This window comes from Henckelia pumila, chromosome 2 (genome assembly GCF_033568475.1).
Source record: "Henckelia pumila isolate YLH828 chromosome 2, ASM3356847v2, whole genome shotgun sequence".
NCBI lineage: Eukaryota > Viridiplantae > Streptophyta > Magnoliopsida > Lamiales > Gesneriaceae > Henckelia > Henckelia pumila.
This window is the reverse complement of record NC_133121.1, coordinates 96,809,276-96,835,926: the sequence shown is the minus strand read 5'-3', so window position 1 is coordinate 96,835,926 and position 26,651 is coordinate 96,809,276. Positions and strand designations below refer to the sequence as shown.

The following is a 26,651-nucleotide window of genomic DNA, read 5'->3' as shown; positions in this document are numbered from 1 at the left end:
TTCAGTGGTCCTTGTCCAACTTTGCTTGTCTCGAAAAAATCTTTTTGATCCGTTCGGGGTCTAAAGGTTTTTTCGAATTCTGGTTCCTTTTGATTTGGGCATTTTGAGCAGATATTCTCTGACCATCGTCCAATATGAGCCATGTTACAAAATTTTTGGCAAGTTTCTTTACTCCCTGGCAGCTTGTTGTTCCACAAAAGATTTCTCTTCTTTTCAAAAAGTTCTTCCGCAAAGGCTGTAGTTTTCCCTGTCATTGTGTTTAACAGGAACGATCCATTCACAGAATTCTGATAAAATTTAAATGGAAACTTGACTTTGTCCATCTCAGTAAGACAGACCCAAATACCCCATGCCCTTCTGGTTGAGATCTCATTTTCCCCGAAAATGGACACTAAGGGTATTTCTTCAGTTTTAGGATCCTTGATAAATTTGTGACTATTTATATCAGGTCTCCTTAGCTTGATGAAATGAAAGGGTTCGTGTGATTCTTTCACTGTTGGTTCTGGAGCTGCACTGAAAAAGTATAACTCAAGCACATCTCCTCTGGACAAATGGTCGTTATTTGCCCATGTTTCTTGGACTGCTTCCTGAATCCATTTCGGTAACTGAGATATCTCCGGAAAGCTTGGTGACGTTGTATAAACTGAGACCAAGGCTCCAAATTCATACCAGAGTTTTACATCCTTAGGATTGACATTATTTTTTAGCCAAACCCTTGGATATATCCATTCCACGTCAACCCTACAAGTGTTAGGGTTAATTTCACTTCTTGTACTTAATTTCTCCCACCTTCGTTGATAAACCTGAAATGGAGAAATAATAGTTGGGTTAGTATCGATCTTAGATTTGCCCTTGTCAGTCTTGGGCCTAATATTGATCTCTTCTTCTTTTATCCCAGAGGCGGAGGGTTGACTTGATGAGGAATCCTCATCAATTGTTGCTTCATCTAGATCATCAAAAGCTTATGATAGATTAATACTTGTTTCTTGAGTTTTAGCTTCCTCAACATCTTGTTTCCCAACCGGTGGTTTTATTTCTTATTTTTGTAAAACCAATGATTTTATCATATCTTGTTTATGAGAAACCAATGGTTTCTCTATAGCCTTCACAATTGGCCCTTGAATAGCAGCCCATAGTTGTGTTTGAGCTTGCATACATCCTGTAATTCGATTAGATACTTTGATCCGATCAGCTTGTTGTAACCTGCCGCCCATTTAAACATTAATGGCTAACTGGTTGAACTTGGTTTGAAGCAACTCAAGGTGTTCCCTGAGATGCCTCTGCATTTTCATGATGGAATCCACGTCACTGCCTTCCATCTCTTGTTAAGAAATATGCAAGAATATTTCCATGAGATTTAATAATAAAAATATCAAAAATATAATTTTGACATAATGTTTGTCATCTTAATAACCTAGCTTTCTCAGGTTTAGATTCAATTTTATTTCTTAGAAAAGCTTTTACCTGAGTGTTATCAACCTTCAGAGTGAATTTTTTAGCAAGTAAAAATAATGGTCATTTTTCAAAAGCCCTTTTAACTGCATAAAATTTCTTTTCGTTGATATGCCATCTGATGGCCTCTGATTCTGAAAAAAGACCGCTACAGTATCTGGATGGTATTTCCCCATCTGGAGTGATCTTGGTAAGAACTGCTGCCCACCAATCGTCACTGGCATCCGTAAATAATACCAGATCATATTCATCTAAGGGTATAGCCATTTTTGGGAGATTCTTACATATCTCTTTTAATTGGTTTGCCCCTTTAGTATGGTCATCGGTCCATATAAACCTAGCATCATTTTTTAACAAAGGACTGAACACCTTTCTGTACATTGCTAGGTTGTTAATGAACATCCCTGCAAAATTAACTACTCCAAGAAAACTCTGGAGTTGTTTTACGTCTTTGAGTTTATCTGGAAAATTTTTTACCTTTTCCACAATATGGGGTTGCAGAATTATTCCAGTTTCATCAATCTCAATACCAAGGAATTCAATTTTCCTTGTTGCTATTACTGCTTTCTTTTCAGATAAGACCAGTCCTTCTTGTTTACAAATTTTAGAGAAAATCTCTAAGTGTTTAATGTGTTCGTCTATATTTTTTGATGCTATCAGAATATCATCAATATAAACAAACATAAAGTTGAAATAATCTTTAAAAAGGTTATCCATCTTTTTTTGAAATATCTGGGGTGCATTAGCCAATCCCATAGGCATAACTTCCCAAATATAGTGTCCTTGTGGAGTGGAGAAGACTGTGAATTTCTTACTGCCTTCTTCCATTCAAATCTGGTAAAATTCATACTTACAATCAAATTTTGAGAACACTCTAGCATTTCGTACACATCTAATTAGGTGTTCTCTACTTGGTATGAAGTACCCATCAAACTCCAGGATTTTATTAATACCTTGGTAGTTAATAACTAGCCTGAGTTTCCTTTTTTTTTATTTCACCATGATTTCTAACCAGAAAACCTGGGCTGCTATATGGTGAAACTCCTCCTTCTTGTTTACAAATTTTAGAGAAAATCTCTAAGTGTTTAACGTGTTCGTCTATGTTTTTTGATGCTATCAGAATATCATCAATATAAACAAACATAAAGTTGAAATAATCTTTAAAAAGGTTATCCATCTTTCTTTGAAGTATCTCGGGTGCATTTGCCAATCCCATAGGCATAACTTCCCAAATATAGTGTCCTTGTGGAGTGGATAATACTGTGAATTTCTTACTGTCTTCTTTCATTCGAATCTGGTAAAATTCAGACTTACAATCAAATTTTGAGAACACTCTAGCATTTCGTACACAGCTAATTAGGTGTTCTCTACTTGGTATGAAGTACCCATCAAACTCCAAGATTTTATTAATATCTTGGTAGTTAATAACTAGCCTGGGTTTCCCTCTTTTTATTTCACCATGATTTCTAACCAAAAAACCTGGGCTGCTATATGGTGAAACTCCTCCTTCTTGTTTACAAATTTTAGAGAAAATCTCTAAGTGTTTAACATGTTCGTCTATGTTTTTTGATGCTATCAGAATATCATCAATATAAACAAACATAAAGTTGAAATAATCTTTAAAAAGGTTATCCATCTTTCTTTGAAATATCTGGGGTGCATTAGCCAATCTCATAGGCATAACTTCCCAAATATAGTGTCCTTGTGGAGTGGAGAAGATTGTGAATTTCTTACTGCCTTCTTCCATTCGAATCTGGTAAAATCCAGACTTACAATCAAATTTTGAGAACACTCTAGCATTTCGTACACAGCTAATTAGGTGTTCTCTACTTGGTATGAAGTACCCATCAAACTCCAGGATTTTATTAATACCTTGGTAGTTAATAACTAGCCTGGGTTTTCCTCTTTTTATTTCACCATGATTTCTAACCAGAAAACCTGGGCTGCTATATGATGAAACTCCTCCTTCTTGTTCACAAATTTTAGAGAAAATCTCTAAGTGTTTAACGTGTTCGTCTATGTTTTTTGATGCTATCATAATATCATCAATATAAACAAACATAAAGTTGAAATAATCTTTAAAAAGGTTATCCATCTTTCTTTGAAATATTTGGGGTGCATTAGCCAATCCCATAGGCATAACTTCCCAAATATAGTGTCCTTGTGGAGTGGAGAAGACTGTGAATTTCTTACTGCCTTCTTCCATTCGAATCTGGTAAAATCCAGACTTACAATCAAATTTTGAGAACACTCTAGCATTTCATACACAGCTAATTAGGTGTTCTCTACTTGGTATGAAGTACCCATCAAACTCCAGGATTTTATTAATACCTTGGTAGTTAATAACTAGCCTGGGTTTCCCTCTTTTTATTTCACCATGATTTCTAACCAGAAAACCTGGGCTTCTATATGGTGAAACTCCTTTTTTGATTAAACCAAGGTCCAAATGTTCCTTGATAATCATTCTCATATCCTTTTGATCTGTTATGTTCATCGGGATAGACTTATATCTGACGAATTCATACTCTTTGCCTTCCTTTAGAGTAAGACTGGCTTTGAGTTGATTTCTATCCCACCATGCCAAAAAGTTGTAACTTTCTTTGAGTCTCTTTTTGACATCTTCAAGGGATACCTTATTTTCTAACTCTATATCTCTGTGATTTAGAGTTACCTTGAGAAGCTTCATATCCTCTGTTTGGAGTTCTTGTTCTGTTGTTATTTTCAACATGGTTTCTCCAAACCTTCTTGGATCTTTCATTTTTGGGTGAAAAAATTGTCCTTTATCACCACGCTGGCTGCGAAATATTATCGGCAATTGTCGATAAAAAGAAACCTTGAGTCTTTGAACTATAATTTTATGATCACAAATTGTAGTGAACATAAGTTTTCTTGACTCATTGTCTTGTGTGTACTTTTTAAACATTTGTAAGAAGTTATTTCCTAACAGGATATCAATTCCTGTATCATGGAAATAGATTGGTGGTGTTTTTACCTTGTACCAAGGTGTTTGACCTGCACCTTCAATAAGGATCTCTGCTTGTTTTATTCCTTTGCAAAGAATTAAAATTTTTCGAGAGAAATCTCGTCCATCAATTTTTGGCAATTCTTCTTCACATTCTTCAGGGAAGACTCCTCTTTTTGCTATACAAATTCCTGCTCCCGAGTCAATATAAGCTGCAAAGTACTCAACCTTATATTGTTCATACAACATTCCTATCGGAATGTATATGGAAAAAGGATTTGTTGTCATTTTTTAAAGAGATTACTAAATGGCCCCGCCATTTTTAACAGACTGTGTTGTAATTCAGTAATCCGATTAAGACTATTTACCTTTAGTTTTTCTAATGCCTCAGAAGGTAGAGTATGGTTACACATTTCTACTTCTTCAATGCGTTCTAGTAAATCATGTTCATGACTAACTAATTTCAGCAATTGCTTCTTTCTCTGTTTGTGAACAGAGTTTTCGAATCTGATTAAGGGATTGTCCCTTATCCAATTCTCTTGGTTTTCCATTTCGTAGAATTCTTATTGAATCCTCCAAGTCTTTTCTTTTGCCATGAACTCTATTCCCTTTTCAAGGCGTTTCCATGGTTTATGGTCCTCCAAAAATTCTAGACCAAGAATGAGCTGATCCATTTCTTTTTCTGGAATTCGCCAGATTTGAACTTCCAATTCTCCAATATTTATCACTCCTTGGTAAGTTCCTTTTTCCTGTTGTTCCAAATATTAAATCGAGTTACAAGGGAACTGGTTCCGATGATTTTAATTTCGAATACTATTTTCACTTCTTTCCATCCTTTTGGAGATCTAAGTTTTCCTATTATAGAAAACTCTTTTTCTTCTGGTGGAATTTCTTGAATAGGAGATTTGTCCCATCTCTTGCTTGTCATTCTGTCTCCTTGGAAAGATAACCTTCGGGGTTCTATTTTAAGGTCTCTGTATAGAACCGGTCTGTCTTGAATTTGAATGTTTGTTTTCTGAATTAAAGGAAACTCAATTCTTTTCGGGTATATTGCTTGAGCAACTTTCCCAAAGATCTCTGGAATTTCAATGAACTCATTTCTAATAAATAATTCAGAATGGTGAGTATTAGAAAGAGCATATGAAATTTGATACATAATAGAATATGACCTATTACCTTCCTTCATTAGTCTTTTTTCCTTGAAGTTTTGATGCAACGTCAAGGCTCGACTAAAATCTCTATCAGCTAAATTGTAGGCTATTCTTGGATAAATAACTCCCACAATTTTTCCTGCACACAAATTTCCCTAGATAGTTCCTAGAACCACATCTTGTATATTCCCCATTCTGTTATCGCATACTACGATATTTATGGGTGAATCTATTCCCTCTTTAAAAGTAGCTTTGATCATAATCTGGATTGCTCCAATATGAATCCAAGACATTGTCTTTGCTACTTCTGCTTTTAATTTCTGTAATTCCTCTCGAATTTTCTCAAAGGGAATTAACTGCATCTCAATTTGATGACTGGTTAATTCCATAGGGATCGCCATTTCCCTTCTGGATACCTTATAAATCAAATTATATCTTCTTTGTCTTAGCCCTAGGTTTTCTAAGACTCTTTCAACTTGTCCTGCCGAAAATCTTTGGTACTTTTGTAATGTTGGATTTTCTCTCATAATCCTTTGGATCATATTATGAGATATCGTGGTTTGACTAAAGAACCCAGCCAAACTTTCATGTGTTTCATGCCGAAACACTTACTCTGATTCTGATTTTGATTCATCCTCAGAAACTTCTCGACTAAACAATATCTCTTATTCGTATATGCTTTCATCTGAGGGGATATCCTCAAATTGATATACTTGGACTAGATCTTGAAAGAAGACCGCATCATCCATATCTGGTGTTGCTTCAAAGAGTTTAACTCTTTTTTTCTCGTTTTCTGGACAATTTGTAGATATATGTCCTCTTGCTCCACATGTCCAGCAGTTGCAATCCTTGAAACTTTCACTTGCTCTTGTATGAGTTCTTCTGAAAGTTCTTCTTGATGGTGTTCTTTCCCTGCTTTGTGATAAGCCTGTTGTTGGGGATGTTCTTGTAGGTCCACTTCTTCTACCCGATCTATAGGATCTGGCCTTTTGTTTGGACCAAAATGTTCTTGGTTTCCAAGAACTTTTTATTCTTTTATTATAAGAATTATTTCTGAATTTCTTCCTTTTAAATCCTTGTGATCTGTTTTCAATGATCGTTGGAAGATCATTTTCTCTATAACACAAATGTGTACGCTTATCTATACCCCTTATTTTCTTGTAGTTCTTTTGTAATGCTGCCATATGGCACCATTCTGCTAATTTTCCTTTAAAAAAGGAGGCACGTCTTGCCAATGTATCAAGATTACCTGGAACATATTCTTTGATCACATTTCTCTCCAGGGACTTGGCATTTTTGCGAAAAATAGCTGAATAACTATATTTTTCTCGACTCCCGAATTTCATCTGTATTTAGTGAATAACATAATGTATTCATCAACTAAACAGATATCATGTAACTCGAGGCTATAAAGAGCTTGAGTATATCTTCTCTTTTTCTCTGTATCTTGATTATTGAAATAATCTACCCCTATGAATTGTGCTTTAAATAGGGTGGCCATACTTTCTCCAATCTCGCTGAGGGATTCTCCTGCTAAGATTGATTCCTTAGTTTCTAGCATAGTCATCTCCCATGCGATCTTAACAGATCCCATTAGACTCATTTCTAGAAGTTTAATGAATCCTTCTTTATTTAGATCTAATGTTCCTGCTGCTATTCTCATAGCTGACGTCCAATCATCTATAAGATCTTCTCTGTTTTTGAAGTCCAAAACATCAAGGTTTAACATAATCCCGTAAGGATGTATTGGATCTAAAACAGTTTTTCCGTAAGGAGTTTGATGGAGTGGGATTTTACTCCTTCTTGATCTGGTTCCTGTTGGATGTGAATTTTCTCCAACCTGGAACTCACTATGCGGTTCTTCTGTTTTAACCATATATCTTGGGGGATTCCCTATGGGTTGTTCACCCTCAGGGGAATTCATTTTTAGACCTATAACTTTCAGATTCGCAAATGAATCCGCAAGATCTTGTAGATCCTCGAGATTTAATCTTTTTAAAGTAGTCATCAGATAGTGTTTTTCTCTGATACTGCTTTTATAAGATTAATCATCATTTCATCATTGGTTAAAGGTTTTTGAACCATTTTGGTTTTACCTTTCTGATGTAACAAAGGTTCGGTACCAAATGAGAGTGATAACCTTCCTCCTGTATTTCCTTTTCTATAACACGAAGTGTGTTCTAGATTTATGATTTTATTTTGAAGATCCTTTAGAGTTCCAAGAATTTCTTCTTGTTTCTTAAGGATTTCATCAATTTGCCGAGGTATTCCATACAGTTGATTGCTGTAATATTGTACCGTCTTTTGAATTTCTCTAAGATCTCCGAAGAGTTTAGAGGAATCTGGGGTAATCTCTAAAAATTGAGAGTTAGAAATCATTTTTTTTTATCTCTTCAAAATTAAGAGCATTAATCACAACCTGTTGTAAGTAATCTATTGTGAATAGATTAACTTGTTTATAGGATTTTATATGGATAAAATCCTCTTGATTCAAACCTTCGTTTGAAGTCATTTTTTGTAGAAATCTTCTCCTCAACAAAGAAAAGCATGAATTAACGAATAAAATTACGTCTGAATAATTAACCTAAGGCTTTGATACCATTTTGCAGATAATTCTTTATACTGCAAATGAGCACAAAATCTCCAGATTCAAGCATAAAACCTTTAAATTTTAAGCATAAAACCTATAGATTTCAAGCATAGATTAGCATAAATCCAGTACAAGAATTAAACATTAAAATATTCAAGTTTGGTGGTCCTAGGGAGTTATAGTAAAGAATATTTTGGCTAGAGAGTTATAATAAAGTTAGGAAGGGTATTAGGGATTTTAGGACAATTCACTCATAAGTTAATTCTTTATTCTCATAGATGTTCATATAAAATATATTAACACCTAATTCTTACACTAAAAATATATAAATTAAAAATTAAAATGATAAAATATTTTAAAGTAATTCATCAAAATCTTTTTTTATTAATTCTTTTTTCATTGATGTTCATATAAAATCTTTTTTCATAAAAAATGAAAGACTAAATATAGTAGTTGTTGTGCAATAGGTCAACCTACCCACTAATTGCAATTAAGTTATAGTCATAAATGTATATAACATAAATGTATTTAATAGATAGAATATATATTTACTTTTATGCCCTAGTTAAAATGAGACTATTTACTTTTATATCCCTATATATATTTATGTAACCTACATAAAATGTGGAATAGAAAGACAAAGTTGTCAATTCACAATTGTAAAATTTTGCCCTTTTATTCACACTTTTAGAATAATTAAATTAAATAAATAAATAAATTAAATTAATTAATAATAGATAGAATATATATTTACTTTTATGCCCTAATTAAAATGAGACTATTTAATTTTATATCCCTATATATATTTATGTACATAAAATATGAAATAGAAGGATAAAATTGCTAATTCCCTTTTATTTACACACGTTTAAATTAGATAGGTGTATAGGTGTACACATGGATGTAGATAATAAAGATAATTAATGAGACCATTGACCACATATAGGCCAAATCCTTTGGTTGATTATGCTGTCTTTCTCCTTGAATTTTCTCATATGTCCGGCTATGGCCTTCAAACTTCAATCAGAGAGAAGAAAAGTCAACAAAGAATTAGACGAAACTGTTTTGCCTTTAATTGAACAAGTTCTCCACCTTTGGTTCTTGATGTTATTGTTTGATGATTCAGAATTGTCTGTGTTCATTGAATATATAATAGCAAAAAAGGTTGAAGTTTCATGGGTTTCAAGCTTCAAGCACTCTGCTTCTCCATATTTTCTTGTTTCTTCCACAAATTATGTTCGGCCATGGATACCATAAGTGCCAACCAATCCATTCGAGACCCTGGAACTTTGGTTTCAAAGGGGCAGAAATTCAAGTTGGGTTTTTTCACCCCAGTTAATAGTACTTACCGATATGTTGGTATAATGTACAATATTCCAGTGATGACTGTGATATGGGTGGCTAATAGAGAGAATCCTCTGAATGATGCTAACGGAACTTTGCTTATTTCAGGAGATGGGAATCTTGTGATCTTGAATGGGCAGAAGCAGATGCTATGGTCATCAAATGTTTCGAATTCGATCCCCAATTTAAGTACTCAGCTCTTGGATACAGGGAATCTGGTGTTACAAGATAACTCAAATGGTAACATTGTTTGGGAGAGTTTCCTACATGCTTCCGATTCTTTTGTTGAGAATATGAAACTGTTTACTGATTTAACTACAAACAAGAAAAACTTTCTGACTTCATGGAGAAGCCCTTCTGATCCAGCTCCTGGAAGATTCACCTCTACAATTGAACCTCTAGAGATTCCTCAATATTTTGTGTGGCTAGACAACTCTCCTTATTGGCGAAGTGGCCCCTGGGATGGTCAAGTGTTCATCGGAATACCCATGATGAAATCTTTTCATCGGGCTGGCCTCGAACTTGTTAATGATAACCAGGGTTATGCATCTATGAAATTTAAGTATTTTAATTCGTCCACATTGTATATAGAATTGAATGCATCCGGGGCTTTACAGCAGATGTTTAGGGATGATAAAACAGGAGATTGGACGTTAACGTGGTCCTCCATTTCGTCCGAATGTGATGTCTACGCAAAGTGTGGGCCTTTTGGAAGCTGTAATGCTCAGGATAGACCTATATGCTCGTGTTTACCAGGGTTCGAGCCGAAAAATGACAGGGAATGGAGTGGGGGAAATTGGACAACTGGCTGCTTGAGAAGGGCTCCAGTACTCGAGTGTGGGAAGAACTCTTCTGTGGGGGAAGTGAGAAAAGAAGATGTTTTTTTGAGGCTGGAAACGGTGAAAGTGCCAGATCGTTTGAGTTGGCTTCCTAGTTTAGAACCAGAATGCCGGAGCAAATGCTTGGATAATTGTTCTTGTTTAGCTTATTCATATCATGATGGCATTGGGTGTATGCAATGGACTGAAAGCTTAATCGACGTGCAGAAGTTTTCTAGTGGTGGCACAGACTTGTATATTCGACTAGCGGATTCGGAAATAGGTGTGAATTCTCCTCTTGCTAGAAAAAAAAGACTTCATTTTCGCATCCATCTATTTAGCTTATTGACCGGGAATATTAAGTTCTAAGCATATTTAGTTTGGAAACTCAATTTTCTCTATACATTCACTTTTTGGCTTTTAGATCAGAGAGATGAACTCAAGAAAGTTTGTTCCCTTTTATCTCACTTAAAATTTTGCAGGTAACATCAAGAAGAAAGACCGCAAAGCAATCATTGCAGCTGCAGTACTAGTTCCAGTTTTGATAATTGTTCCTCTATGTACATACTTTCTGTGGAAGTATAGAGGTACTTAAATAATTTAAAAGCCCGGTCAACTACACACATCGAGTTATTGTTAGATATCACTTCATAAAAAAATCGCTTGGTGTATATTGTTTTGATGCACATATATAGCAGGACGCAAGCAAAGTGCAATCCGAGGTGCGGAAAAGGATCCACTCAACCGCAATGTGTATGGAGTTAAGCTGGAGGAGTTGCCATTTTTGGAATTTGAGACACTTTCAAAAGCCACAGACAGCTTTGATCTACACAATAAGATAGGACAGGGTGGCTTTGGTCCAGTCTACAAAGTATATAAACTTTGAAGTTTTTATAATGTGTTGATCAAGTGATTAAACAGTTGGTTGGTGTACAGGGGATGTTAGCAAATGGACAAGAAATTGCAGTTAAAAGGCTTGCGAGATCCTCCAATCAAGGGGTGGTCGAGTTGATGAACGAGGTTGAGGTGATCTCAAAACTTCAGCACCGGAATCTTGTTAGACTCCTTGGTTGCTGTGTGGAGCGTGAAGAAAATATTCTTGTTTATGAATACATGCCCAATGGAAGCTTGGATGGATATCTCTTTGGTGATTATTTGATGCATAGTTTTTTCCTGCTGCTACATTATCACTTACTGAATATTCCTTACAAGTCAAATAAGCACATTATCGATGTGTAAACGATAAGATTCTTCTTCTCTTGTTTGTGTTTTCTGAAATCTTGGACATGATTCAATCTTGCAGATTCACATGGAAAAGGTTTTCTTGATTGGCGACAACGTGTGATCATAATCGAGGGAATCTGTCGAGGACTTCTTTATCTTCATAGAGACTCGAGGCTAAGAATCATTCATAGGGATCTAAAAACTAGTAACATCTTACTGGATGAAGAGTTGAACTCCAAAATATCTGATTTCGGAATGGCGAGAATTTTTGGTGGAAAAGAAGATCAAGCCAACACAACAAGGGTTGTTGGAACATAGTGAGCATTTATAGCTTCATTCCAACTTCATTTATTATGTGCTCGATTCTATGTATCACTTACAGTGAATTAACGTTGTGCAGTGGCTACATGGCCCCTGAATATGCATTGCATGGAAGGTTCTCAGAAAAATCAGACGTCTTTAGCTTTGGAGTTTTGTTGCTAGAGATTGTAAGTGGGAGAAGAAATGCTAGCTTCCAATATGATGAGCAAACCCCCAGTTTAATAGGATATGTAAGTTTCTTTTTCTAATAATTCAAGAATTCAATTGGATAAAAAGAATTTAAACGTCGCATGAGTAAATTAAGTGTATATTTGTTTCCAAGAGAGATAAGTGCATATTTTCGTCTGGTAACATAACTACAAAATTTTAGTTAAAACAAAATAAAACAAAAATTTTAAACTTTATATGTATCCTTTTTAGTTTAAATAGCCTGGTTATAGTATTTTTCCAGCTATCGTATAACAGGATCTTTGGGAATAAAAATTTTAAGTTGGCGTTTTTACCGTGAAAATTTGCAGGCATGGAAATTGTGGAATGAAGGAAAGATTGTTGAGTTAATGGATCCTTTAGTGCATGATTTACCAACGGAAAAAGAGATAGCAAGATATGCAAATGTAGGTCTATTGTGTGTTGAAGAGATTGCTAAAGACAGGCCCAGTATTTCTACAATTCTATCTATGCTTAGTAATGAGATTTCAGAGCTTCCTCGTCCAAGGCAACCTGCATTTACTTTGAATCAAAGGTCTCCAGAAATTGAAAAGACTCCAATCAAATACTCTTTAAACGATATCTCCTCGACTATAATCGAAGGCCGGTAAGTACTGCCATTGGGACTCTCAATCGTTATACATTGTAAAGTTTGATCAATTATATTGTTGAAAATCTCGGTGTTCACGTGCTGGTGAATATCTTTTATATAGATTTTCTAAATTGGATTCTATCAGATTATATGTTATTTTTGTTTGTCCTATATTGGTACACATCATTATCATGGTGTCTCTAGCATTTCGTGTCTGCCTATATGCAACCTTGCTGTTAATACTTTTGAGCACAAAGTTTGCATGTAAAAGAAAAACAAAAGGCAACAGACAAACCAGGGGCGGAACTAGAATTTTACTTCAGTGTAGGCTATTATAATAAACAATAAATAATAAAGCAAAAAAAAAAACAAGATATTCTAAAACATCACAAACTAATTACCTTTAAAAAATTTTCTTAAAAAATTATCTATGTTATAACTGTGTGAAAATGAATTACTTTCTTCTTAATATTTGTGATGATATTCTTCTGATCAATAGTTTGTTAAAAAAACTTCAAAATATTCTTTATTTTCAACTTATTTATTAAGGCATGAGTTAGCGTTGAAATTCATTCTAAATAAAACAACGTACATTAGATTTTGTTCAATGTTGTTTGATATTATATGATAACCAGAAATTGTTTATTTCTTTCTTTATTCAGCACAAATGATAATAAAATTTTAACATTTATGTGTTATGAACATTTGGCACTCAAAATTATTAAAAGTAATGATTATAGGCATTCATGACGTGATTTTGCAATTTTTTCTGTACAAATCATATAAAATAAATGTGTTTCTGCTTCGTTTTTTTTTGTTTTTTAAAAACTTTTATTTTAAATATAAAATAAATCTATGTAGGATTTTTTTAATTTCTAAATCTTAGTAAATTTATGTATTTATTTACATGTAGGTTTTTTGTGTGTGATATTATCAAAACATTTGGATAGTCCATTCTAGTAAAGCATATTAGTTGGTTTTGTTTTGGCCCACCAACCTATATAGGCTTTTGTTATGGGCTCAGTGTGGGCAGCTGCCCACACTGGGCTAACACAAGCTCCGCCCCTGAGACAAGCTATTTACTCAAAAACCAGAATGTCAAAGTTGTGTATCAAATTCAGAAAGCAAGGTATGTCTCCCCAATTCAGACTTGGAGAAACTTGACTAGGAAGTGTACTACTTCTCAGAGTTGCCAATGTTTATACAATGGGTCTACAGAATTCACAATAGCCAAGTAAGATCATCTAACCATAAAGCAATGAGCCCAATTCAAAGTCGTGGTATAATATATTGCATCATGAGTAATGAAGATACATTTAATTTTTTATTTATATTTAATTATCATATCAAAATTAATTATTGATAGACTATGTATAATGTATAATATAAAATTTCACAAACAATATTTTGCCACATTATTTTTATATTGTCAAATATTTTACCTTTTTATATATATGTTTGACACAAAATTTTTATGTGCAAATATTGCTAAAAAATATTAGTTATTTTTTTGTGATAGTGAAAAATAGGGTCAATAATTTCAATAATAATAAAGAGACTATATATATCAAATAATTTATTAATTGATTGCACTTATATTACAATAGTATAGAAAGTTAACTTTATAAATTCAATATGATATTTTGAAAACAAAAAAAAAAACAAATATTGTGTTTGATGGGTTAAAAATAATGGTATAATATTTTTATTTTTTTACTAATATATTGTGTGACAGGATCGGTTCTGTCACGCCCCGGGCCCAAGCCCGCGCCTGCGCGACTGCACACAATGTGCCCCTATAGTAACTACTTGTATTCGTACTCGCTTTACGAAAATGATTAACCCAAGTTGCTATAGAAGTCCATTGTAGCCCATTTTAAACTCATTTTAAAAGTTTTCATTTTTTTCATGTGAGACAAGGGTTTCACAATTACCCCTCCTTCAGAACGCGACGTCCTCGTCGCGACCTGAACTCTCGATCCATCAGCACCGAGAATCTAGAGATGGCTCCTACGGGTTCAAGAAGTGGCTCCTGTCGTGTAGCACTTTGCCCCGCAGGTTAAATAGGTGGCTCCCACGCACGTAGCACTTTTCTCCCGCGTAGCACTTATTTCCCGGGGTTTGCCGGCTGGTAACCGTCTGTGATACCATTCTGTCACGTCCTGGGCCTAAGCCTGCGCTTGCGCGACTGCACACAATGGACCCCTATGGCAACTACTTCGTATTCATCCTCGCTTTACGAAAATGATTAACCCAAATTGCTATAGAAGTCCATTGTAGCCCATTTTAAACTCATTTTAAAACTTTCATTGGGACAAGGGTTTCACAGGTTTGGGGGTGAGTGAAATTGCTTTCTCAATAGTTTGAATGCTAATTTCCCAAATTGATGGCACCGTAGAAGTTACCCCTAAATCTTCTAAATTGTGTCCTGTTAAGGTTGGATAACTGAACTGTTTCTTTCTCGCGTGTCGATGTTAATTGACAAACAAATATTATATATGTGTGGAATGATGCCAACTAACAGATAAAACTTATCATCGAATGGTTTGATTGGTGTAGTGAGTGAGTGAGCGTGTTCGACTGAAAGTAAGACAACACAAAAATTTGTTTATGGATGTTCGAAACAAAATCTCCTACGTCACCCATTCTTTCACTTCCGAAAGATTCATTCTAGAAAACTTTTATTATAATAATACTTTGCAACATTTCACTCAAAGACTAGGACTTACACTCAATTGTCTATCTCAGAACTTCTAGACTCAAAATCTCAGCCCTTGACTGACTCTTGTTACAATGAGGTTTGCAGCACCTAACTAATAAACAAATACAACAATTATATTTAGGGCTGGGATACCGAGCCAAAATACCGACTTTTCGAGATACCGTACCGAAATTTTTTCGAGATATAGACATTATTTTGGTATATCGAATTTTTTTTCGATATCTATACGACATCAATATGAATTTTTTCCATACCAAAATTTCACAATTTCGATATCGGCTCGGTATGAATTTTTTTCATACCAATATTTTTGATACGGTATACCAAAAACCCACCCCTACTTATATTACAAGGCAACACTTAAACGCAATGTGATCCTAACTGATCTGATGTAGTGATATGCTTGCTTGTGTTATTTGGCTCTTTGATTTATTCTTTGAAGTAAGCTTTAGATCCTCGACTGAATGTTTGCGAGTAAACTGAAAGTGTTTAGTTTACCTCTTTATATTACAATTCAACACTTGGAGCCGGATGCTTTTTCAAGCACCCCTTTATATTTATTTATACTTGACGGAAAACGGCTCTTTCAAATTCAAATTGAGTTCGTTAACTTGTCTTTTTCTCGTACATTTTTTGACATGGTAGTAGACTGTTATACTCTGACTTTACGGCGTTAGTTAAGTACGAAAAAATCTATCCACAAGAGTTATATTGATTCAGTCTTGATCACGCAGTCTCTTGGATGGTTCATTCTTAGAAATCGTTCAACTTGGGTAAATTGGTTTGGCACTGTTAAAACAGTTTGGCGCTGTTGAAGTATTGATTATGTTTAGTTCCCTAAATTGAATGCAGTTTACCAAGTGAACTTAGTTTGATTTGACTCGACTACTTGATGATTTCAGTTGGCTTGATCAAAGTCAACTCGGTTTACTTCATGCAGTTTTGCTTGAAAATTTGTCTAGTCTTCATATTCAATTTTGCTCGTTGATGCGTGCAGTTTACTTCTAAGTTTTGCTTTGCAGTTTTGTCTACTACTAAATGTTTCACTTGGTTTAATTTATTATTTATTTTTTAGTATTAATTTGTTTACAAATATAATACAATAATTTAATAAATTCTCATTAAAAAACTAGTTAATTATAAAATATGTATAGGCGTATAATTTTTTTATATAATAAAATATTGGTTCATCGTATTATATTACATTGAATCAAATTCTAATCAATATAACTTTATATTTATATTCTACAAATATAAATAAATTTAATTAAATGTTAATTAAAAAATATAAATATTTAATTATTAATATGCTATTTGATTGATTTGATTAAAAATATTTTTAAAATCACGTGTGTGTCTGCATGCTCTTTTTTCCATGTAATATAATAATGATAATTAATGAGACCATTGACCACGTGTACGCCAATCCTTTGGTTGACTATGGCATTCACACTTCAATCACAGAGAAGAAAAGTTTACAAAGAATTAGACGAAACTGTTTTGCCTTAATTGAACAAGTTCCCCACCTTTGAATCCTTATATTATTGTTTGATGATTCAGAATTGTATGTGTTAGTTGAATATATAATAGCAGAAAAGGCTGAAGTTTCATGGGTTTCAAGCTTCATGTACTCTTCTTCTCCATAATTTCTTGTTTCTTCCTCAAATTATGTTCGGCCATGGATACCATAAGCGCCAACCAATACATTCGAGACCCAGACAGTTTGGTTTCAAATGGGCAGAAATTCAAGTTGGGTTTTTTCACCCCAGTTAATAGTTCTTACCGATATGTTGGTATAATGTACAATATTCCAGTGATGACTGTGATATGGGTGGCTAATAGAGAGAATCCTCTGAATGATGCTAATGGAACTTTGCTTATTTCAGGAGATGGGAATCTTGTGATCTTGAATGGGCAAAAGCAGATGCTATGGTCATCAAATGTTTCGAATTCGATCCCCAATTCAAGTACTCAGCTCTTGGATACAGGGAATCTGGTGTTACAAGATAACTCAAATGGTAAAATTGTTTGGGAGAGTTTCCTACACGCTTCGGATTCTTTTGTTGAGAATATGAAACTGTTTACTGATTTAACTACAAACAAGAAAAACATTTTGACTTCATGGAGAAGCCCTTCTGATCCAGCGCCCGGAAGATTCACCACTACAATTGAACCTCTAGAGATTCCGCAAACTTTCGTGTGGCTAGACAACTCTCCTCATTGGCGAAGCGGCCCCTGGGATGGTCAAATATTCATCGGAATACCCCTGATGAAATCTATTCATCGGGCTGCCCTCGAACTTGTTAATGATAACCCTGGAACTGCATCTATATACTTTAAGTATTTTAGTTTGTCCATTTTGTATATAGAATTGAATGCATCCGGGGCTTTACAGCAGATGTTTTGGGATGATAAAACAGGAGATTGGACGTTAACGTGGTCCTCCATTTCGTCCGAATGTGATGTCTACGCAAAGTGTGGGCATTTTGGAAGCTGTAATGCTCAGGATAGACCTATATGCTCGTGTTTACCAGGGTTCGAGCCGAAAAATGACAGGGAATGGAGTGGGGGAAATTGGACCAGTGGCTGCTTGAGAAGGGCTCCACTCAAGTGTGGAAAGAACTCCTCTGTGGGGGAAATGGGAAAAGAAGATGGTTTTTTGATGCTGGAAACGGTGAAAGTGCCAGATCGTTTGAGTTGGCTTCCTAGTTTAGAACCAGAATGCCGGAGCAAATGCTTGCATAATTGTTCTTGTTTAGCTTATTCATATCATGATGGCATTGGGTGTATGCAATGGACTGAAAGCTTAATCGACGTGCAGAAGTTTTCAACCGGTGGCGCAGACTTGTATATTCGACTAGCAGATTCAGAAATAGGTGTGAATTCTCCTCTTGCTAGAAAAGACTTCATTTTTGCATCCATCAATTCAGCTTATTGCCTGGGAATATTAAGCTCTAAGCATACTTGGTTTGGAAACTCAATTTTCTCTATACATTCACCGCCTGGCTTTTAGATCAGAGATAGATGAACTCAACAAGGTTTGTTTCGTTTTATCTCACTTAAACTTTTGCAGGTAACATTAAGAAGAAAGGCCGCAGAGCAATTATTGCAGCTGCAGTACTAGTTCCAGTGTTGATAATTAATGTTCCTTTATGTGCATACTTCCTGTGGAAGTATAGAGGTACTTAAATAATTTGAAAACCCGATCAACTACATATATCTAGTTATTGTTAGATATCATTTCATAAAAAATTCGCTTGGTGTATATTGTTTTGATGCAATCTCCTTCTACGACATGCTGTTGTCGTCGCCATATTCCATATGTCGCTCACATTATAGCAGGACGCAAGCAAATTGCAATCCGAGATGCGGAAATGGATCCACTCAACCACAATGTGTATGGAGTTAAGCTGGAGGAGTTGCCATTTTTTGAATTCGAGACACTTTCAAAAGCGACAGACATCTTTGATCTACGCAATAAGATAGGACAGGGTGGCTTTGGTCCAGTCTACAAAGTATATAAACTTTGAAGTTTTTATAATGTGTTGATGATCAAGTGATTAAATAGTTGTGGTGAACAGGGGATGTTACCAAATGGACAAGCAATCGCAGTGAAAAGGCTTGCGAGATCCTCCAATCAAGGGTTGAAGGAGTTGATGAACGAGGTTGAGGTGATCTCTAAGCTTCAGCACCGGAATCTTGTTAGAGTCCTTGGTTGCTGTGTGGAGCGTGAAGAAAATATGCTTGTTTATGAATACATGTCCAATGGAAGCTTGGATGGATATCTCTTTGGTGATTATTTGATGCATAGTTTTTATCTGGTGCTACATTATCACTTACTGAATATTCCTCACAAGTCGAATGAGCACCTAATCCATGTGTAAACGATAAGATTCTTCTTCTCTTGTTTAGTGTTTTCTGAAATCTTGGACATGATTCAAACTTGCAGACTCACATAGAAAAGGGTTTCTTGATTGGCGACGACGTGTGATCATAATCGAGGGAATCTGTCGAGGTCTTCTTTATCTTCATAGAGACTCGAGGCTAAGAATCATTCATAGAGATCTAAAATCTAGTAACATCTTATTGGAAGAAGAGTTGAATTCCAAAATATCTGATTTCGGAATGGCGAGAATTTTTGGCGGAAAAGAAGATCAAGCCAACACATCAAGGGTTGTTGGAACATAGTGAGCATTTACAGCTTCATTCCAACATCATTTATTATGTGCTCGATTCTATCACTTATAGTGAATTACCGTTACGCAGTGGCTACATGGCCCCTGAATATGCATTGCATGGAAGAATCTCAGAAAAATCAGACGTCTTTAGCTTTGGAGTTCTGTTGCTAGAGATTGTAAGTGGGAGAACAAATGCAAGCTTCTAAAATGATGAGCAAACCCCCAGTCTAATAGGATATGTAAGGTTTTTTTTTAAAAAAATTAATAATTCGAGAATTCAATTGGATAAAAAGAATTTAAATGTCACATTAGTAAATCAACTGTATTTTTTTCCAAGAGAGGTAAAGTGTATAATTTCCTTTGGTAACGTAACTACAAAATTTTAGTTAAAACGTCACAAAAATTTTAAACTTTTATATGTATCTTCTTTAGTTAAAACAGCCTAGTTATAGTATTTTTCCAGCTATCGTATAACAGTAGCTTTGGGAATAAAAATTTTAAGTTGGCGTTTTTACCGTGAATATTTGCAGGCATGGAAATTGTGGAATGAAGGAAAGATTGTTGAGTTCATGGACCCTTTAGTGCGTGATTTACCAACGGAAAAAGAGATAGCAAGATATGCAAATGTCGGTCTATTGTGTGTTGAAGAGATTGCTAAAGACAGGCCCAGTATTTCTACAGTTATATCTATGCTTGGTAATGAGATTGCAGAGCTTCCTCGTCCAAGGCAACCTGCATTTACTTTGAATCAAAGGTCTGTAGAAACTGAAAAGACTCCGCTCAAATATTCTTCCAACGATATCTCCTCGACTATAATCGATGGCCGGTAAGTATTGCCATTGGAACTCTCAATCACTATACATTGTAAAGTTTGATCAATTATTGTTGAAAATCTCGGTGTATATGTGCTAGTGAAGAAACATTGCATGTCAAGATTCCTATATTTCGAAGAACTTATTTCTACGGCTATATAATATCTTCTATGTAGATTTTCTAAATTGGATTATTTAAAATTATATGTTATTTCGCTTTGTCCTATATTCGTAAACATCATTATCAGGGTGTCTTTAGCATTTCTTGTCTGCCTATATGCAACCTTGCTGTTAATACTTTTGATCACAAAGTTTGCATTTAAAAGAAAAACAAAAGGCACCAGACAAACTATTTACTCTAAAACCAGGTTAAAGCTGTGTATCAAATTCAGAAAGCAAGGTATGCATACTCCCCTTCAGAGTTGGAAAAACTTGACAAGTGTACTACTTCTAAGCGTTGCCAATATTTCTACAATGGCTCAACAGAATTCACAGTAGCGAAGTAAGATCATCTAACCATAGAGCAATGAGCCCAGTTCAAACTCGTGGTATGGAGGCCAATTCCCATATTTTGACTGTTCCATCGTCACTCGCAGAGGCAAGACGCGAGTTATCCTGTATTTGTGGCAGCAAAGCAAAGTTTAAGATAGTTGAGATTGAAAAATATCAAAATGCACGATAATTAAGGTTCATTACATCATTTTCAGCATGGAAGATCCATATTTCGTATCCAATGATTCAGAGACGTTTATTTATCAAAACATAAATTTAGGTAGACATAGATTTTCACGTTTTTTAAACAACTGATCATATATCTCGGCCTAATCACTCCAGTGTGAAAATCTTCATGCAAGGACTATATTTATTAGCATGACTCTCTAACCTGGGAACACCATTGAACTGAGTTGATATCCTTATCATGAGCATGGTCCTTCTTCAGTAGCAACTTATACGCAAGTTCATCAAACTGTAATAACATCCAGACAAAGTTAAGTATTGTAAAGCAATGGAAGCGGTATTAACATTACCAAGTTCGATTATGTAATCCCACACTAAGTCAAGTCGTGAGCATTACAAATAGGGAATGTTGAGATAAGCTAGAAGAATGGACAAACTGTTGATACTTGTCAGTTCCAATTCAAATTACTTGGCACTATTCGGTGTGAATTTCTTGTATCTTGCTTGAATCTGAGCAAGCTATCTACAGACAAATCTAAATGCTTGATGTTAATGCCAACACAATTCATAACTAGGACGTATAGCATCTAAATTAGATAGCTGTGAGTTAACCTTATAGCAGCGAGCATGATGATTGTAACCTATCGCACTCCAACAAGGCAAGAGTACATGAAATTTTCATCAAGTGGATATGGTTGCATAATTTGAGAGAATAAGGATATAGTAATTCACAGAGGATCTGAAACATGGAGGTTCCAGTTACAATTTTGCTGAAGCCAGACGGTTTAGACTGGCTTCGTGCCATTTTGAGGTTCTGTGTGATACTAGTTTTCGTTTAACAGATCTTCTTGCTTGATACGTATCATGTTTCGGTACCTTTATCACATATAAACCCAGTTAAGAAATGAGGACACATTTCCCATTCATGGCAGCGAGGAAGTTAAAATCGAAAACTAAAGTGCTCTGTGATTTCAATATGTACAATGGTTATGCTTAAGGAAATACAGAGAATAACCAAACTCATAATTGCATTTATTCAAATATACCGATCCATCTCCATTCTTAATAAAGAAACATATAGCGCCGTCAGCTGCCCCGGTGCAAATTATTTCCTCCCTGGAACATTCACCTCTCAAAATGAGATCAGACAATTCTAATAAATTTGAGTTAATGAAATGACAAAATTGGCTAAAAAATATAGAAAAGGAATAAGACCTAAAAAGAATAAAGAAAAAAATAAACAAAATGTTGCTACCTTGACCAATGGACAGAAAAAATTGTTTGGTCATGACTCATGATAACCGGTGACGGCGGTGAGAGTACATAAATGTGTCCTGACAAAATGTGAAAGAAATATGAAGCCAAGATGCATATAAACTGATTAAAATTTTAAAATTCAGAACACTAGACTACACAATTTCAAAGAATGCTTTTGAAAATCTTTGACTTTTTTGTCTTATCTTTTCATTAGATAATCAAAATATAGCATCAAGAGAAGCTAAACAAATTTAATTCTATGTTCACCTGCCAGTCTGTAGAACTGAACCTTGTAATTGAAACAATAAATCACAAGTAATACATCATGCATATGGAGTAACTACGAGGAATGAAGAGAGTAAGAATGGATGGCATAAAATAAATCTCAATCAAATTAATAATTTATACACACAATCACTGGACACATATGCTAATAGCTTTGATACTTGACATTCGTTAACTTGTCAATTTCTAACTGATTGAGGATTGATTTTTTTTAAAATTTGAAGCTAACCTTTTACCTTCAAAATGAGTGTTGAAGTTGAGACACAATTTGGAAATTTAGTAATAAAGGTATCCATGCCAAGAAGGAAAAAACTGAGCCTTGAGAGCAAATGAAAAGCCATCTGAAGCAGACAGCAGTTGTGCGGGTGAAGGATCAAATACATATGGAGAACCATTGCTTACCCAGGGGCATTTCTTTCTCCATACCGCATCATGTCAATGCCAACACTCCATATATTAATGGTTAGATCATCACTGCAGAATCAATGTTACTGCATTACTTCTCGGATGACAACTATGTCCATATCGGAGCTACTTGTAAGACTCAACTAACATGCTGGCGCTTGTATTTTCAACTGGACATGTAGCATAGAAATGAGAAAGTCCATGCATACCTACAGGTGACGAATTTGTTTCCCCTGCCATTAAAAGCTAAGGTCCGGATTGTACGTTTGTGCCCACTAAATTAAGGAGAAAAACAGTTGTACCAGATTTTTAAAAATATTGCACAAATTTAATCAGTAATAATTAATATTCAAGTAAATAATTGAGACTATTTAGAGACTCCATAGCCCAGTGAAGTGCAGCAGATGCAAGCATTAAGAGAAGAACCTCAAGTACAAAATAAGGATATATCGCAAATTGCCATCTGTCAACCTAAATTTGGGTATAGGTAATCAGGCATTGTATGATTTAAAGTAATCAACGCCTTGTACAACCGATTGACAATCTCTATAATAAAATACACCAATTAGCATGAATTTCTGAAGTGGAATTTATATGTCTCTCAAGGGATGGTTTTGGTTGCTAACAATAGTACAAAGAGAGGAGTAGCAGCAAAACTAAAGATTTGGCCGCCAGTTATGGTGGCATTGCTGAAGGATTGGAACGGGAAGAGAAAATATTAAATATACAATACATTTTGTCCACTGATACGTTTTCACCAGCATACAACTAGTTCTTACATAAGTTTCATCTTCTAAAGACTAAGCAAGGGCACAATATATAAATTCGAGACACAGGGCCATCTTATTTAATGTCTGGTGGCACCACAGGACCTTTTTTATTTAATTTTTTTTAAGGAACCACCCGGCCTTTTGTGTTAAGTAACACTGCACAGATCAAGATTTTTCTTAGTTAAAGCTAGTTTGTTAGATTGTGCATTATGCCCATTAATATACCACAAGAAGCTCATTTGCAGAAGCCAGAATATTAAATCACCGTCACTTTGCTGTGAATATGATTCTGCACTGAATTTGTTTAAACATAGAGAGCAGGTTCTGAAACTACCTGTTACATTCACCTAAGGTTTGCATACAATCCCAATTAACCATATCTGCATCAGGAACCCAAATCTACAGCAGTTAGATATGTCTCATCAGCTGATGTTGATAATGCAGACTAAACAGAGAGAACCATTTTTCAAGCAGTCAACTTTACAAAGATTTTCGGATATTCAAATGTTTTACAATTTGATAGCTCTATTTTACAACATATACCTGGATAGTATTGTCAAAACCACATGAAAACAGAATATCCTTCAATGGATGCCATTGGATCATTTTAGTGAATCCTGTACCATCTCCCACCATTGAAACATACTGAATCTCACCTAATGCTGGCGGCATCTTCCATATCCATATCATTTTCCGGGGGACACAGGTAGCAATCAACTCACCAGATGCATTCACAGAGACACTTACTGGTAATTTGTCGAGACGCTGGATGGTAAGTTTAGCATTTTTAAACACACTACCCTAATATCATTGATAAAAGATGCTGGAGTCCAAACATATCGTTGTCAACACTCAACACAAGAGGATGTTTTACTTGATCGGATAAAATACAAATACCTCAAGACCATTTACGATTTTGAATTTTCCCTCGAAACTCGTCCAAATGCGTGCGCTGCCATCAATACTTGATGTTGCCAGCAGCCTGCCATATGCCACCCAGGCACACCATATCACAGTCGAATTATGCAGATCCCACAACACTTCCTGAACAAGCAGCATCATTAACACCACAAAATCATTATATATTTCATTTATATAAAAAAAATAGAAAATTTTCAAACTCCTAACCAAAGTTACCAATTTACTCCCAACACTAGAATAAAGTACTTTGTTTTTCAACCGGAAAGCACCTCGATGTCACCGAACTTCGTCATACGATCAGAAGAGATGAATGAGAACATCATTACCTTGCACTGGAAAGAGCCGGTGGCGCGGTCCTGTTCCCAAATGATGACTTTTTTGTCGGCGCCACATGAGGCGATCATGGCGGGGACACGGCCGGCTCCTGTGGCTGGATTCCAGGCGATACACCAAACCCTATCAGTATGCCCTCGAAGCGTTTGGATTTCTTTAAGCTCGAAAGTCCTATCCGCGGAATTCATCGTAAGAAGATCGCAGAACTCAAAATTAGTTGAGATTTGATTGAAGAAGAATTCGACAATACAATATGGAGAGATTCCGACTTCCGAGAGCGAGCTGAAGAAGAAGCAATTGAAATGAGAGCAACCGCCGCAAGCGCGCGGCAAGCTGTGTGTTTTCATATACGACTAATTGAGCCACACGTGTTTAATTACAATTGGTTCTCTTGCTAATAATCGAGCACTGCATCCTTATAATTATTATCGACTAAAAAAATGATTAAGAGTTGAACAAAAAGACCAATCGATTGGATTAAAATCAGATTTTGACGACTTATAGAATTAATAAAAAATATAAAAAGTATAAATATTTTTGATTGACGACGTGTGATCATAATAGAGTGAATATGTCGAAATTCGAGGTTAAGAATCATTCACGAGATCTATAAGCTAATAACATTTTTACAAGATGAAGAGTTGAACTCGAAAATATATGATTATGGAACGACGAGAATGTTTGTTTAACATAGTGAGCATTTATTGCTTCATTCCAACATCATTTACTATGTGCTTGATTCAAAACTTTGATTTGTTATAAATTTACAATGCTATTGGAGAAGAGAACAAAATAATCATTAGGAGGAAACTTAACTATAATTTTTATTTTTTAATTTTTTTTTTTAATCGGAATTGGGCAAGATAACAAAGGAAACAAATTGGAGGAAAAGTGATTGTTTGGATACATTTCTCTTGTTCTTTGTTGCTTTATGTAGGCAATTGTAATGAATACATGATTGTACAATTCAAATACGATAACAACAAAATGCAACACGCATGATAAACATTAAATGAGATGCATGCTACGTACCCACAACTTTTGATGTTGCATGGATGACTCTTGTGTATTAAATGTGACAAGACAAATTTGAATAATGCATTACAAAATAATATTTTATAGATTCTATCACTTGTAGCGAATTAGCATTTATGCGCTGGCTACGTGGCCACTGAATATGTAATACATGGAATATTCTCGGAAAAATAGACGTTTTTATGTGGATTTCTAAATTGGATTACTTCAAATTTTATAATATTACGTCGTGTCCTATATTGATACTCATAATTTTCATGGTGACTCTCGCACTTTGTCTCAGCCTCTACGCAAACATGCTGTTATTGGTTTTGATCACAAAGTTTGCATATAAAAGAAAAATAAAAGGCATCAAACAAACTATTTACTCAAAAACCATGTTAAAACTGTGTATCAAATTCAGTAAGCAATGTATGTATACTCCCCTTTCAAACTTGGAAAAATAGTTGACCAGGAAGTGTACTACTAATGAGAATCATCTAAAACATTTCGACAACAGCTGAACAGAACTCATGGTGGTGTCGTGGGGTCATCGAACCATAGAGCAATGATGCCGGTTCAAACTCGTGGTGTGGAGGTCAATTCCCATATCTT

General features: G+C 35.1%; 2 protein-coding genes and 1 pseudogene across 6 annotated transcripts; 2 read left to right on the top strand and 1 right to left on the bottom strand.

Annotated features, from left to right (window-relative positions):
• The first annotated feature begins 9,109 nt into the window (after positions 1–9,109).
• Positions 9,110–20,770, top strand: LOC140885471 (G-type lectin S-receptor-like serine/threonine-protein kinase At1g11330). Of its 4 annotated transcripts, none has more exons than XR_012150956.1 (8): positions 9,110–10,600; positions 10,800–10,904; positions 11,013–11,188; positions 11,254–11,464; positions 11,621–11,858; positions 11,942–12,092; positions 12,381–12,751; positions 20,711–20,770. XR_012150956.1 is itself a non-coding variant. In XM_073292454.1 (8 exons), exons 2-8 carry the CDS (start codon positions 9,646–9,648, stop codon positions 12,678–12,680), a joined length of 2,136 nt encoding a protein of 711 aa, XP_073148555.1. In that variant the 5' UTR covers positions 9,347–9,470; positions 9,608–9,645; the 3' UTR covers positions 12,681–12,847. The 4 variants fall into 4 exon arrangements, 3 of the variants coding, with proteins under 3 accessions (XP_073148553.1, XP_073148554.1, XP_073148555.1); XM_073292454.1 differs by lacking the exon at positions 20,711–20,770 and having other exon boundaries at positions 9,347–9,470; positions 9,608–10,600; positions 12,381–12,847; XM_073292452.1 differs by lacking the exon at positions 20,711–20,770 and having other exon boundaries at positions 12,381–12,847.
• On the top strand, positions 16,831–20,599 carry LOC140885472 (G-type lectin S-receptor-like serine/threonine-protein kinase At1g11300). 2 transcript variants are annotated; one of them, XM_073292455.1, is made up of 7 exons: positions 16,831–18,259; positions 18,457–18,564; positions 18,723–18,898; positions 18,965–19,175; positions 19,333–19,570; positions 19,650–19,737; positions 20,092–20,599. In XM_073292455.1, exons 1-7 carry the CDS (start codon positions 16,993–16,995, stop codon positions 20,389–20,391), a joined length of 2,388 nt encoding a protein of 795 aa, XP_073148556.1. In that variant the 5' UTR covers positions 16,831–16,992; the 3' UTR covers positions 20,392–20,599. The 2 variants fall into 2 exon arrangements, with proteins under 2 accessions (XP_073148556.1, XP_073148558.1); XM_073292457.1 differs by having other exon boundaries at positions 19,650–19,800; positions 20,092–20,316.
• On the bottom strand, positions 20,710–25,340 carry LOC140885475 (protein CIA1-like; annotated as a pseudogene).
• Between the last annotated feature and the right edge of the window lie 1,311 nt (positions 25,341–26,651).

What these genes read in the sequence shown, in the direction of transcription:
- LOC140885472 (XM_073292455.1), top strand. Translation starts at nt 16,993, where the DNA reads ATGGGTTTCAAGCTTCATGTACTCTTCTTCTCCATAATTTCTTGTTTC. An exon ending in CTTGGATGGATATCTCTTTG is followed by an intron (nt 19,176 to 19,332) that starts GTGATTATTTGA and finishes TCAAACTTGCAG; the next exon opens with ACTCACATAGAAAAGGGTTT. An exon ending in TCAAGGGTTGTTGGAACATA is followed by an intron (nt 19,571 to 19,649) that starts GTGAGCATTTAC and finishes ACCGTTACGCAG; the next exon opens with TGGCTACATGGCCCCTGAAT.
- LOC140885471 (XM_073292452.1), top strand. Translation starts at nt 9,331, where the DNA reads ATGGGTTTCAAGCTTCAAGCACTCTGCTTCTCCATATTTTCTTGTTTC. An exon ending in ACTAGCGGATTCGGAAATAG is followed by an intron (nt 10,601 to 10,799) that starts GTGTGAATTCTC and finishes AAAATTTTGCAG; the next exon opens with GTAACATCAAGAAGAAAGAC. An exon ending in CCCCCAGTTTAATAGGATAT is followed by an intron (nt 12,093 to 12,380) that starts GTAAGTTTCTTT and finishes GAAAATTTGCAG; the next exon opens with GCATGGAAATTGTGGAATGA.